The sequence below is a fragment of the Theropithecus gelada genome, chromosome 18 (assembly GCF_003255815.1).
Source record: "Theropithecus gelada isolate Dixy chromosome 18, Tgel_1.0, whole genome shotgun sequence".
NCBI lineage: Eukaryota > Metazoa > Chordata > Mammalia > Primates > Cercopithecidae > Theropithecus > Theropithecus gelada.
In genome coordinates this window covers 44,119,493-44,133,906 of record NC_037686.1, presented here as the reverse complement: position 1 = coordinate 44,133,906, position 14,414 = coordinate 44,119,493, and the positions used below count along the sequence as shown (strand labels likewise).

Below are 14,414 nucleotides of genomic sequence, written 5' to 3'. Positions count from 1 at the left end.
ATACATGCCTTAGGGAACACACAGCACTTCACTGTCTCCCTCTCTATCAGCCATCTGTCTCCTCTCTCCTCCCAAACGTCAATTTGCATCTCAAATACAGAGCCAATGACAACCAACTAACATTTCTCATATCACAGTTGGTGCTCCAGGCTCATTTTCTGTCCAGATAACATCTGAGTCTCAGCCATTTATATTCCTCCTGTGTGAGCCACTTAAAATGACCAATCATATATTCCAAGAACAAATGGATAAAAACACAGGCACTTTCTTTGGAAGTTAAAAGAGCTCTCTTCTGGAAAATGGTCCCATGCCGGAGAAACTACAGAACTTGGGACATAGCGCTTTCTAACGAAGATTCAACGTGGTTACCAATCACTGCAATGTGCCGTCAGCCATCACTTGATTGCATCTTGAAATGGAATCAATGCTTGCTTTGCCCTGGAACCTATTTATCCAACAGATCTTAAAGCATCTATTTCCCACATTTTGTTCCTTTTGGATTTATGCCTGAGTTTGCCCTCCAGGACTCTAATGCGTGGGGACAGGGGTGTACAAACACGTGCATCTGCCTGTGAATGGGGAATGTGTATAAGCACATCCATGTGGATTTTTAAGCACATGTATGTACATGTGAGACAATATAATTTGGTTCCACCAGTGCTTCATGTTTGACCAGCACTGGACCAGTCTTGACTTCCTTGAGGAACATAAACCCAGTGATGACAATGCTTATGTCTACATATAGACAGTCACACATACAAACACCAGGGTGATATGCCTGGAGTTGAGGCTGACTGAAGCCTCCAGGGGCCTAGGCTTAGAAGACTGCAATGCAAAGCCAAGCGTCTCAAGCCAGCACTTAGGCAAGGCTTACTAAGTGTGTCCAGCAGGCGGCAAGCCATGCAGAACCACACAACAGATAGGAGGCCTTCAGATAGAACCTCCTTCTCTCCCTCCACCCCCTGCTCCAGCATTCTCTATTGCTCATGGTCTCTTATTTTTCTTTATAGCACTTAGCAGGACCTGCAATCACATCACATGTTTCTTCCCTAACGGCTCGTTGTCTAGCTGTCTGTCAGATGAGGGCAGGGACTTCTCCAGCTCGGTCACCACTGTTTCTCTAGCAACGACCAGCAGATCCTGCACAAAGACCTGCTCCAAACCCATTTGTTTTTAATTCTGTCTCTCCTCCATGTTATTTCCACATGCTTTATAAGGTTGTGTGTGTGGCGCGCGCATGTGCCTGTGATTTTCTTTTCAAATGCCAGAGGAAAAATTGTATCTTTTGTACCTTTGACAAAATTACACACAGACCAGACAGTCCACTGTGTGGTACATTTAGTGACTGACTCTAAGAGGCTATTACCAACAAAGATACGGTCACCCAGCATATGTTCATTCCAAATATTTTTTGTTGTTCTGAGTTTTATCCAGCTTCTAAGTGAAGGGGCAATTTTCTTGTGTATTTATTGATATTACTATATGCACTATGATATTAAGTGGGGATAAGTTGTATCTATTTTAATGACTTAGCTGTTCCTTCTTAAACCACCTATTTCACCTCTCTGCATCAGTTTCTTGGTTTTTCAAGAGGAATCAGAGATCCATCTTCCTCCTTCCTTTCTGGATAGGGTGTAAGGTAAACAATAATGTATTGCTTTGCACAGTAAGTGTTAACTCCAGAGAACTGTCTCTAAATCCACTGCAGTCCAAGTGATCCTCTCTTGAGAATTAGCCCCTGGGCACTCTGGTCACCACCAGCAGAAGAGTAAATCTCTCTTGGACAGTTCCACACAGAAAAAATACACACTCCCTCTGGCGAAGGGCAGTACCCAAGAGCCTGCATCACTTACCTCCACCTGCTGGAGGGCATCCTCAGTGTCTCCGATGTCAGATGTGGAGATGGAAGGGTAATTGGAGTCAGATTCTAAGCTACTTTGGTTTGATGGGTTCCGCCTATGACCTGGAGTTTGCTGTTCAAGAAGAAAAATGTGACAGCTCATTAGGAACTAATGTTCTTGAGAACTTATTTCTCATGGTGGCAGGCCCTAGAGTTATCCTTCTGCCTAATTTGTAAACAAGAATAGGTATCATTGCTTCTTGGAATGATGGCTAAATAGAGCTAGTCCTATGAAACATGTCACCTACAGTTCTTACTGGAGTCATCCACTTTTCGTCTCTTAATGAAATGCAAATTCCTAACACTTGGGTCAATTTCTCTGAGAAGTCCTGGAAAAACCTTTCACTCCCAGTCTTGCTTGTGAAATGCATAAAGGCAGTCACATTACCCACTTCTCCCTTGAAAAGAATGTTCCACACCTGCCCAGAATGGCCCCTCCCTTCAACCTGCACTTCCCAAATTTTGTTTATGAAAATAGTAGCATATTAAAAATAGTTTACCATTTATACTGTTCATTTAAAAATACTTTTTTTTTTTTCTGCATCTGATTTGGCTGTCAGTGTGAACACTGAGCTTGGTAGGACAATTTTAGACTTCTATGGATGCTCCTATTCAGCTCTTCTTCCTGGCTTCTATGCAATTAACTTACTCCATCTTGTTTGAATACTCATTTCTGGAGGAAATGTTTACATGGGTTAAAAAAGAATGACAGATCCTAAAATATCATAAAATTATCTCTATGTATACTGCATCTCATCAGATTAGGAGACACAATTAGGCCCTGTGGGTCTCTCTGCCACACACACACTAATGAAGCTGAGAACTCCCACACCCCATTACTGTCTCAACACAGGAAATCTTCCCATAATAGGAACCAGGAAAGATAACACACTTGAGTGGAATGTTCCTTAAACTCATAACTGAGATCTCCATGACCCCAAAGTTGGAGAAGGAGCTGTCTGTCAGTAGGAATGAATCACCCAGCCCAGCTACTTTTGCCTCTCTGCAGTAATGGCAAGCGCTGCACATACAACACATAGACTGAGCATCACGCATCAGAAAGCAGTGCCTGAGATCATGGGGTCAGAAGCTGAGGGCAGAGGAGCCGGGGACCCGTGCCATGGCACAGCAGAGGCACCCCCCTTGCCTTTATGATGGTCATCTCATCCCGAAGGTTGTCGTATCTCTGCTCCAACTGTGAATACTCCTTCACAAGGTTCTGGTACCGGGATCGCTCGTCCTCCAGTTCTTTCTTCATGAGGAGATTTTCCTTCACAGAGTTCTGGGCAAATTCATCTGGAAAGCAACATGCTAAGCTGCAGTTTTTCTGGATGGATTCCCTCACATGTATTGACTCAAGCTTTCTGATTAATCTCTTGTTAAGAGGCTGCCCATGACGAGCTCATCAGAGGCTCCTGATGAATCTATTAGGCTCCTCACCTACTGCAGAGCAAAGGTGAGTCTCCTTACTCTGGCTTAGTCTTCAGAGAGGGAGAGAAAGACTCTGCTCTCAGGGAATGGGGAGACAGAAGTTGGCGGCGTAGGTGAGAATTCCCTCAGTTGATGCCCCAGCCTCTCTTCTGCCAACTGTCACAGCAAATGCTGGCAGCATTCCTGGAAGAACGGCGGCTTATTCACACTGCTTTCCTAGTCCTGATCTTTCAGTTCTTGGGAGTGCAGGGAGATCAAAGGAGACTGGGGTGAAAGGAGGGAAGGCAAATAGAGAAGGAAAGGGCACTCCCCTGCCAAAACTTATCATTCACATTAACGGACAGAAGTGTTTTAAAAGGACGTTTAAAAACAGTTCATGTTTTCAAAAAGATGTGATATTGGGTGGGACTGTGTGGTCATGTGGTTCCATCCTCTTGCGACATGAGGAACCTGAGGATGAGAGAAGCGGATTTGCTCTAAATCACGGTGAGTTGGGGCAGAAACTGGGGTCTGTGGACTCCCCCTGCTCCTCCACAGCCGAGTGGCACATGGGGACTGATGGCAGCCCAGGAGCTGGTGGGCACTTGAGAGAGGCTGACCTGGGATCTGATTCAAGACGCTTTCTTCAGTAAACATTAACAGATGACCCAGGGGGTAGAAGAAACCATGATGCGTGGATGGACACGAAAGACAAATGTGAAACACAGGGATGAGGACAGCTCCCGAGCGCTCACTGTGAGTCACCCACCCTCCTAAACACTTCACCGGCTGCCTCTTCCTCATTCCTTCCATGAGCCCCCTGATGTCTGGACCTTTATGTCCGCGTAGCAGATGAGCAAACTGAAGGCCTGTTCAAGGCCGCACAGAGGCACATGGCAGAATCATGCTTCGAGTGCGGGCCTCCCTGACTCCAAGTCTCATGTACTATGTTGCCCATTACACATGTCTCACCTCTTTAGACTCTTGAAGCCAAATGTTATAGCAGGATCTTAAAGGTCATTATTCTTTCTTCATCTTCCTCTATTAAGATCCTTTCCCCACTGTAGCCTCCAGTCTAACTGCATGCTTGCTAGGAGTCTTTGGGGGAAGTCAGTGAGGAAAAGAGATTAAAACCCCAAAGAAAACTCAAGTGCTTTGGTACTTACCTTTAGACCGGCACAGGATTTGGTTGTTGAGCTGTTCTTTCTCATCTTTCAAGAGAGCATTTTCTTGCTCCAGGTCTGCAACTCGCTGGAAGAGAGCAACAGGGGAAAAATGTCTCATGATGCTGGGAAGAGGAGAGGCTTCTCTTGTGGGATTTGAGTTTTAACTGGATATGTGTAAATGCTCTTTTTGTTTAAGAAAATTGATTTGGGTAAAGCTTCTTTTGTTTTCAAGGAAAAATGTGTACTAAAAGAAAAATCCCATTAAAACAAGACAGATGAGCTCAGCACTATTTATGGTCATCTAATGTCCAACAAAACATCACGAAAATTCTATCCCAAGCTCACATGCCTTGTTGAGGAACTTACAAAGATAACAGGCTTTCTGAAGACAGCTGAAGGCCTGTGGATCGTGACCAAGTCAGCAATCCACTGAGGCTATATGATCAAACAGCAAACTGTGTATCATGAATGCAGGATGTGGGCAAACACATCTACACCTGCCACCAGAAGGTTTGCTGAGTGCAGTCACTCCCTGGCACCGTGCTCCTTGAGGTTATCTACTAGAACATCTGGAGACTACTGTTCAGAGAATGCAGTTATGCAAGTCTGCACTGAGTCAAGCTGCTGACTGACAATCACCCCCTTCTCCCTATCTCTTTTACTCAATAAATATGAAGGGAGCTAAAAGCTCAGGCCCTTGTTTACTGGAAGCAAGGAGCCCCCGGATCCCTTTTTCCAAATATACTCTTTTGCCTTTGTCTTTATTCCCGCATTCATCCCCTTTTGTTAAGTCCAACAGGGACTGGTTCCATGTCAGCTTTCATGTTTTTGTATTTGTTTGCCTTTCTTGCTAAATTTTTGAGCTCTCAATCTGGTCTTAGGAAGGCCAAAAGCTCACAATGAACAAATTATCTCTGGTCTTCATCCCACTTGCTTTACCTGTCTTACTGGCCCAGCAAAGTGCAAATTCTGGAAAAGAGATGACTTGCTATTGACATTCAACTGTCTAATCTAGTGTTGGACTTCTGATGATGTTGACAAAACCAAAATAAGGTGATTATTACCAGAAAAAAGAGGTATAAAAGAAAAAATACTAACTAAAGAAAAATTGTAGTCTACTCAAAGAGGAGTAAGAATTAAAACTGTGAAGAGGCCAGGCGTGGTGGCTCATGCCTGCAACCCCAGCACTTCGGGAGGCCGAGGTGGGTGGATCACGAGGTCAGGAGATTGAGACCATCCTGGCTAACACAGTGAAACCCCATCTCTACTAAAAATACAAAAAATTAGTTGGGTGTGGTAGTAGGCACCCATAGTCCCAGCTACTCGGGAGGCTGAGGCAGGAGAATGGCGTGAACCCGAGAGGCAGAGGTTGCAGTGAGCTGAGATAGTGCCACTGCACTCCAGCCTGGGAGACAGCAAAACTCTGTCTAAAAAAAAAAAAAAAAAAAAAAGTGGGGGGCAGATCCAAGATGGCTGAATAGGAACAGCTCTAGTCTACAGCTCCCAGCTGAGCGATGCAGAAGACAGGTGATTTCTGCATTTCCAACTGAGGTACCGGGTTCATCTCACTGGGGCTTGTCGGACAGTGGGGGCAGGACAGTGGGTGCAGCACACCGAGCGTGAGCCAAAGCAGGGCAAGGCATCACCTCACCTAGCAAGAGCAAGAGGTCAGGGAATTCCCTTTCCTAGCCAAGGGAAGCGGTGACAGATGGCAAGTAGAAAATTGGGTCACTCCCACCCTAATACTGCTCTTTTCCAATGGTTTTAGCAACTGGCACACCAAGAGATTATATCCTGCGCCTGGCTCAGAGGGTCCCACACCCACGAAGCCTCCCTCATTGCTAGCACAGCAGTCTGAGATTGAACTGCAAGGTGGCAGCAAGGCTGGGGGAGGGGCGCCCACCATTGCTGAGGCTTGAGTAGATAAACAAAGCGGCTGGGAAGCTCGAACTGGGTAGAGCCCACCACAGCTCAAGGAGGCCTGCCTGCCTCTGTAGACCCCACCTCTGGGGGCAGGGCATAGCTGAACAAAAGGCAGCAGAAACCTCTGCAGGTTTAAGTGTCCCTGTCTGACAGCTTTGAAGAGAGTAGTGGTTCTCCCAGCACGGAGTTTGAGAGCTGAGAACAGACAGACTGCCTCCTAAAGCAGGTCCCTGAACCCCGAGTAGCCTAACTGGGAGACACCCCCCAGTAGGGGCAGACTGACACCTCACACGGCTGGGTACCCCTCTAAGACAAAGCTTCCAAAGGAATGATCAGGCAGCAGCAATTGCTATTCAGCAATATTCGCTGTTCTGCAGCCTCCGCCACTGATACCCAGGCAAACGGTCTAGAGTGGACCTCCAACAAACTCCAACAGACCTGCAGCTGAGGGTCCTGACTGCGAGAAGGAAAACTAATAAACAGAAAGGACATCCACACAAAAGCCACATCTGTACATCACCATCATAAAAGACCAAAGGTAGATAAAACCACAAAGATGGGGAAAAAACAGAGCAGAAAAGCTGAAAATTCTAAAAATCAGAGTGCCTCTTCTCCTCCAAAGGAACACAGCTCCTCACCAGTAATGGAACAAAGCTGATGGAGAATGACTTTGACGAATTGAGAGAACAAGGCTTCAGATGATCCAACTTCTCCAAGCTAAAGGAGGAAGTTCGAACCCATTGCAAAGAAACTAAAAACCTTGAAAAAAGATCACACAAATGGCTAACTAGAATAAGCAGTGTAGAGAAGTCCTTAAATGACCTGATGGAGTTGAAAACCATGGCACAAGAACTACATGACAAATGCACAAGCTTCAGTAGCCGATTCGATCAACTGGAAGAAAGGGTATCAGTGATTCAAGATCAAATGAATGAAATGAAGCGAGAAGAGAAGTTCAGAGAAAAAAGAGCAAAAAGAAACGAACGAAGCCTCCAAGAAATATGGGACTATGTGAAAAGACCAAATCTACGTCTGATTGGTGTACCTGAAAGTGATGGGGAGAATGGAACCAAGTTGGAAAACACTCTGCAGGATGTTATCCGGGAGAACTTCCCCAACCTAGCAAGGCAGGACAACATTCAAATTCAGGAAATACAGAGAACGCCACAAAGATACTTCTTGAGAAGAGCAACTCCAAGACACATAATTGTCAGATTCACCAAAGTTGAAATGAAGGAAAAAAGGTTAAGGGCAGCCAGAGAGAAAGGTCGGGTTACCCACAAAGGGAAGTCCATCAGACGAACAGCTGATCTCTTGGCAGAAACTCTACAAGCCAGAAGAGAGTGGGGGCCAATACTCAACATTCTTAAAGAAAAGAATTTGCAACCCAGAATTTCATATCCAGCCAAACTAAGCTTCATAAGTGAAGGAGAAATAAAATCCTTTACAGACAAGCAAATGCTGAGAGATTTTGTCACCACCAGGCCTGCCCTACAAGAGCTCCTGAAGGAGCACTAAACATGGAAAGGAACAACTGGTACCAGCCATTGCAAAAACATGCCAAATTGTAAAGACCATTGATGCCAGGAAGAAACTGAATCAACTAACGAGCAAAATAACCAGCTAACATCATAACGACAGGATCAAGTTCACATGTAACAATATTAGCCTTAAATGTAAATGGGCTAAATGCTCCAATTAAAAGACACAAACTGGCAAATTGGATAAAGAGTCAAGACCCATCAGTGTGCTGTATTCAGGAGACCCATCTCAGGTGCAGACACACACACAGGCTCAAAATAAAGTATAGTGGAAGATCTATCAAGCAAATGGAAAACAAGAAAAGGCAGGGGTTGCAATCCCAGTCTCTGATAAAACAGACTTTAAACCAACAAAGATCAAAAGAGACAAAGAAGGCCACTACATAATAGTAAAGGGATCAATTCAACAAGAAGAGCTAATGATCCTAAATATATACACACACAATAAAGGAGCACCCAGATTCATAAAGCAAGTCCTTAGAGACCTACAAAGAGACTTAGACTCCCACGCAATAATAATGGGAGACTTTAACACCCCACTGTCAACATTAGATAGATCAACGAGACAGAAAGTTAACAAGGATATCCAAGAACTGAACTCAGCTCTGCACCAAGCAGACCTAATAGACATCTACAGAACTCTCCACCCCAAATCAACAGAATATACATTCTTCTCAGCACCACATCGCACTTATTCCAAAATTGACCACATAGTTGGAAGTAAAGCACTCCTCAGCAAATGTAAAAGAACAGAAATTTTAACAAACTGTCTCTCAGACCACAGTATAATCAAACTAGAACTCAGGATTAAGAAACTCAATTAAAACCATTCAACTACATGGAAACTGAACAATCTGCTCCTGAATGACTCCTGGGTACATAACGAAATGAAGGCAGAAATAAAGATGTTCTTTGAAATCAATGAGAACAAAGACACAACATACCAGAGTCTCTGGGACACATTTAAAGCAGTGTGTAGAGGGAAATTTATAGCACTAAATTTATAGCACTAAATGCCCACAAGAGAAAGCAGGAAAGATCTAAAATTGACACCCTAACATCACAATTAAAAGAAACTAGAGAAGCAAGAGTAAACACATTCAAAAGCTAGCAGAAGGCAAGAAATAACTAAAATCAGAGCAGAACTGAAGGAGATAGAGACACAAAAAACCCTTAAAAAAATCAATGAGTCCAAGAGCTGGTTTTCTGAAAAGGGGAACAAAATTGATAGAGCACTAGAAAGACTAACAAAGAAGAAAAGAGAGAAGAATCAAACAGACACAATAAAAAACGATAAAGGGGATAACACCACCCACCCCATAGAAATACAAACTACCATCAGAGAATACTATAAACACCTCTATGCAAATAAACTAGAATCTAGAAGAAATGGATAAATTCCTGGACACATACACACTCCCAAAACTAAACCAGGAAGAAGTTGAATCCCTGAATAGACCAATAACAGGCTCTGAAATTGAGGCAATAATTAGTAGCCTACCAAGCAAAAAAAGTCCAGGACCAGACAAATTCACAGCTGAATTCTACCAGAGGCACAAGGAGGAGCTGGTACCATTCCTTCTGAAACTATTCCAATCAATAGAAAAAGACGGAATCCTCCCTAACTCATTTTATGAGGCCAGCATCATCCTGATACCAAAGCCTGGCAGAGACACACACACAAAAAAGAGAATTTTAGACCAATATCCCTGATGAACATTGATGCAAAAATCCTCAATAAAATACTGGCAAACCGGATTCAGCAGCACATCAAAAAGCTTATCCACCATGATCAAGTGGGCTTCATACCTGGGATGCAAGGCTAGTTCAACATATGGAAATCAACAAATGTATTCCAGCATATAAACAGAACCAAAGACAAAAACCACATGATTACCTCAATAGATGCAGAAAAGGCCTTGACAAAATTCAACAGCCCTTCATGCTAAAAACTCTCAATAAATTCGGTATTGATGGAACGTATCTCAAAATAATAAGAGCTATGTATGACAAACCCAAACCCACAGCCAGTATCACACTGAATGGGCAAAAACTGGAAGCATTCCCTTTGAAAACTGGCACAAGACAGGGATGCCCTCTCTCACCACTCCTATTCAACATAGTGTTGGAAGTTCTGGCCAGGGCAATCAGGCAAGAGAAAGAAATAAAGGGTATTCAATTAGGAAAAGAGGAAGTCAAATTGTCCCTGTTTGCAGATGACATGATTGTATATTTAGAAAACCCCATCGTCTCAGCCCAAAATCTCCTTAAGCTGATAAGCAACTTCAGCAAAGTCTCAGGATACAAAATCAATGTGCAAAAATCGCAAGCATTCTTATACACCAATAACAGACAAACAGAGAGCCAAATCACGAGTGAACTCCCATTCACAATAGCTTCAAAGAGAATAAAATACCTAGGAATCCAACTTACAAGGGATGTGAAGGACCTCTTCAAGGAGAAGTATAAACCACTGCTCAACGAACTAAAAGAGGACACAAACAAACAGAAGAACATTCCATACTCATGGATAGGAAGAATCAATATCATGAAAATGGCCATACTGCCCAAGGTAATTTATAGATTCAATGCCATCCCCATTAGCTACCAATGACTTTCTTCACAGAATTGGAAAAAAGTACTTTAACGTTCATATGCAATCAAAAAAGAGTCCGCATTGCCAAGACAATCCTAAGCCAAAAGAACAAAGCTGGAGGCATCATGCTACCTGACTTCAAACTATACTACAAAGCTACAGTAACCAAAACAGCATGGTACTGGTACCAAAACCTCTATAGTCCAATGGAACAGAACAGAGCCCTCAGAAATAATACCACACATCTACAACCATCTGATCTTTGGCAAACAGGACAAAAACAAGAAATAGGGAAAGGATTCCCTATTTAATAAATGGTGCTGGGAAAACTGGCTAGCCATATCTAGAAAGTTGAAACTGGATCCCTTCCTTACACCTTATACAAAAATTAATTCAAGATGGATTAAAGACTTAAATGTTAGACCTAAAACCATAAAAACCCTAGAAGAAAACCTAGACAATGCCATTCAGGGCATAGGCATGGGCAAGGACTTCATGTCTAAAACACCAAAAGCATGGCAACAAAAGCCAAAATTGACAAATGGGATCTAATTAAACTAAAGAGCCTCTGCACAGCAAAAGAAACTACCATCAGAGTGAACAGGCAACCTACAGAAGGGGAGAAAATTTTTGCAATCTACTCATCTCACAAAGGGCTAACATCCAGAATCTACAAAGAACCCAAACAAATTTACAGGAAAAAAAAATAAACCCCATTAAAAGTAGGTGAAGGACATGTACAGACATTCTCAAAAGAAGACATTTATGCAGCCAACAGACACATGAAAAAATGCTCATCATCACTGGCCATCAGAGACATGCAAATCAAAACCACAGTGAGATACCATCTCACACCAGTTAGAATGGCAATCATTAAAAAGTCAGGAAACAACAGGTGTTGGAGAGGATGTGGAGAAACAGGAACACTTTTACACTGTTGGTGGGACTGTAAACTAGTTCAACCATTGTGGAAGATAGTGTGGCAATTCCTCAGGGATCTAGAACTAGAAATACCATTTGACCCAGCCATCCCATTACTGGGTATATACCCGAAGGATTACAAATCATGCTGCTATAAAGACACATGCACACATATGTTTACTGTGGCACTATTTGCAACAGCAAAGACTTGGAACCAACCCAAATGTCCATCAATGATAGACTGCATTAAGAAAATGTGGCACATATACACTATGGAATACTATGCAGCCATAAAAAAGGATGAGTTCGTGTCCTTTGTAGGGACATGGATGAAGCTGGAAACCATCATTCTCAGCAAACTGTCGCAAGAACAGAAAACCAAACACTGCATGTTCTCACAGGTGGGAACTGAACAATGAGAACACTTGGACACAGGAAGGGGAACATCACACCCTGGGGCCTGTTGTGGGTTGTGGGGATGGGAGAAGGATAGCATTAGGAGATATACCTAATGTAAATGTGGAGTTAATGGGTGCAGCACACCAACATGGCACATGTATACGTATGTAACAAACCTGCATGTTGTGCACATGTACCCTAGAACTTAAAGTACAATAAAAACAAACAACGAATGTGTGTGAAGAAAGTTTTTTAAAAATGTTTTTGCTATTTATTATTAGAGCAACTATTTGTATGGGTTTTTAAAAAGCAACAGTTCAGCTGTGTTCTAAGAGAATTTGAAATCATTAGTTGGTATACAGGAGGATGGGAAAGGGTTTTTTATAACATGGGGGCTAAACTGCAATTGATTCACCTTTGTGCTTGGATCCCCCAGAGATTCATCCTGCAATCAAGTAATTTTCCCTACTAAAATCACATCCCTGCCTTTGTGACATGGATAAGGGCATAGTTGAGCATTGCAAAAAACAGGCAGGGAGAGAATGAGGAACACGTGCCAGTGCTCCCTCAAAATTCAGGCTTCCAGACCTGAGATCTCCCTTCCCCTATGGCTGGCTGATCCATCACCATTCCCCACAGAATGATCTCTCTTGATCACATCCTAAGTGTGGTATATGGCAAAGACAACAAATTTCACGGCCACACAGATCCTGGGCTCTATACACCTGTTTCCCCCTCTATAAAATGTAAACCCGGCTGGGTACAGTGGCTCACGCCTGCAATCCCAGCGCTTTGGGAGGCCGAGGTGGGCAGATCACGAGGTCAGGAGATCGAGAGGATCCTGGCCAACATGCTGAAACCCCATCTCTACTAAAAATACAAAAATTAGCTGAGTGTGGTGGTGCATGCCTGTAATCCCAGCTACTTGGGAGGCTGAGGCAGGAGAATCACTTGAACCAGGGAGTCGGAGGTTGCAGTGAGCCAAGATTGTGCCACAGTACTCCAGCCTGGCAACAGATCAAGACTTCATTTCAAAAAAAAAAAAAAAAGAAGAAGAGGAAACCCACTTCACAGAGTTTTTCATTTACTGAGATGACGCATGTGAAGTACCAGGCAGAAGTCATTGCATAGAGCAGTTGATTAATGTATGTCGATGGTTCCACATTACTCTTACTGGGCATGAAATGGAAATACACACTTTAAAACCATTCCAGCACTTTCCAAAAATTTAAACAGTATCTACTCTTTACAAATTATTCCAGAAATTAGAAGGAACACTTCCCAATTCCATTCTATGAAGCCAGTGTTACTCTGAACCAAAACCAAAGACATCACAAAAAACCAAAACGACAGCCCAGTATCTCTTATGAACATAGATTCAAAAATCCTCAACTAAACACTAGCAAATGGTTATGATAAAAACATTCAAAGTATAAATAGAAGTGAACATCCTCAACCTGATAAAAATCCCACAGCTAATACCACACTTTATGGTGAAAGACTGAATGTGTTTCCCCTAAGATCAGGAAGTCAAGGGTGTCTGCTCTTGCCACTTCTATTCAGCATTGTATTGAAGGTTCTAGCCAGGGCAATAGGCAAGAAAGACAAAAAGCATCCAGAATGAAAAGGAAGAAGTAAAACTACCTCTCTCTGCAGATGACACAATCTTGTATATAGAAAATACTAAGAAATTCACTTAAAAACTATTAAAATAAATGAGTTCAGGTTGCAGGGTCCAACTTCAATATACAAAACTCAATTGTATTTCTATATATTTGCAATGAACAATCAAAAATAAATTAAGAAAACTATTCCACTATAATGGAATATTTAGGAATAAATTTAACAAGTATAAAATGAAAAAACATTATTGAAAGAAATTAAAGATCTTAATAGATGGAAAGACATCTTGAGATAATGGATCAAAACACTTTTTAAGATGGCAATACTCCTCAAATTCATCTACAGATTCAATGTAATCCTCACAAAGATCCTGCATGGCTTCTTTGCAGAAATTCATGAGCTGGTCCTTAAATTCATATGTATCTAGGGATCCAGAATACCCAAAGGATCTTGAAGAAAATGAACAAAGCTGGAATAATCACACTTCTAAATTTTAAAACTTACTAGAAGACAAAGTAATAAAGACAGTGTGATACTGGCATAAAGATAGACATACTGATCAGTGAAACAGAATTGACTTTCACATTGACAGTCAATTGATTTTTGACAAGGGTGCCAAAACAATTCAATGAGGAAAAGAATAGTCTTAATCAAAGGTGCTGATACAAATGGATATCTACATGGAAAAAAATGAAGCTGGACCACTACCTCGTAATATATAAAAATTAACTCAAAATGCATTAAAGACTTAAGCGTAAGGGCTAAAACTATAAAACTCTCAGAAGAAAACATAGTAACAAATCTTTGTGACCTTTGGATTAGGCAATGTTTTCTTAAATACAATGCCAAAAGCACAAGCAACCAAATTAAAAATAAGTTGAACTTCATTAAAATTTAAAGTTTTTATGCTTCAAACCATCAAGAAAGTGAAAGGG

The 14,414-nt window shown here is 42.2% G+C and overlaps 1 protein-coding gene across 1 annotated transcript in view; it reads right to left on the bottom strand.

Annotated features, from left to right (window-relative positions):
• Nucleotides 1–14,414, bottom strand: part of MYO5B (myosin VB) — a 385,029-nt gene that overhangs the window by 52,323 nt on the left and 318,292 nt on the right. The window contains exons 23-25 of the mRNA XM_025364941.1: nucleotides 4,477–4,561; nucleotides 3,048–3,196; nucleotides 1,854–1,973 (exon numbers count right to left, since the gene is read on the bottom strand). Coding sequence (XP_025220726.1) covers nucleotides 1,854–1,973; nucleotides 3,048–3,196; nucleotides 4,477–4,561 — 354 coding nt within the window. The remainder of the gene's footprint in view (nucleotides 1–1,853; nucleotides 1,974–3,047; nucleotides 3,197–4,476; nucleotides 4,562–14,414) is intronic.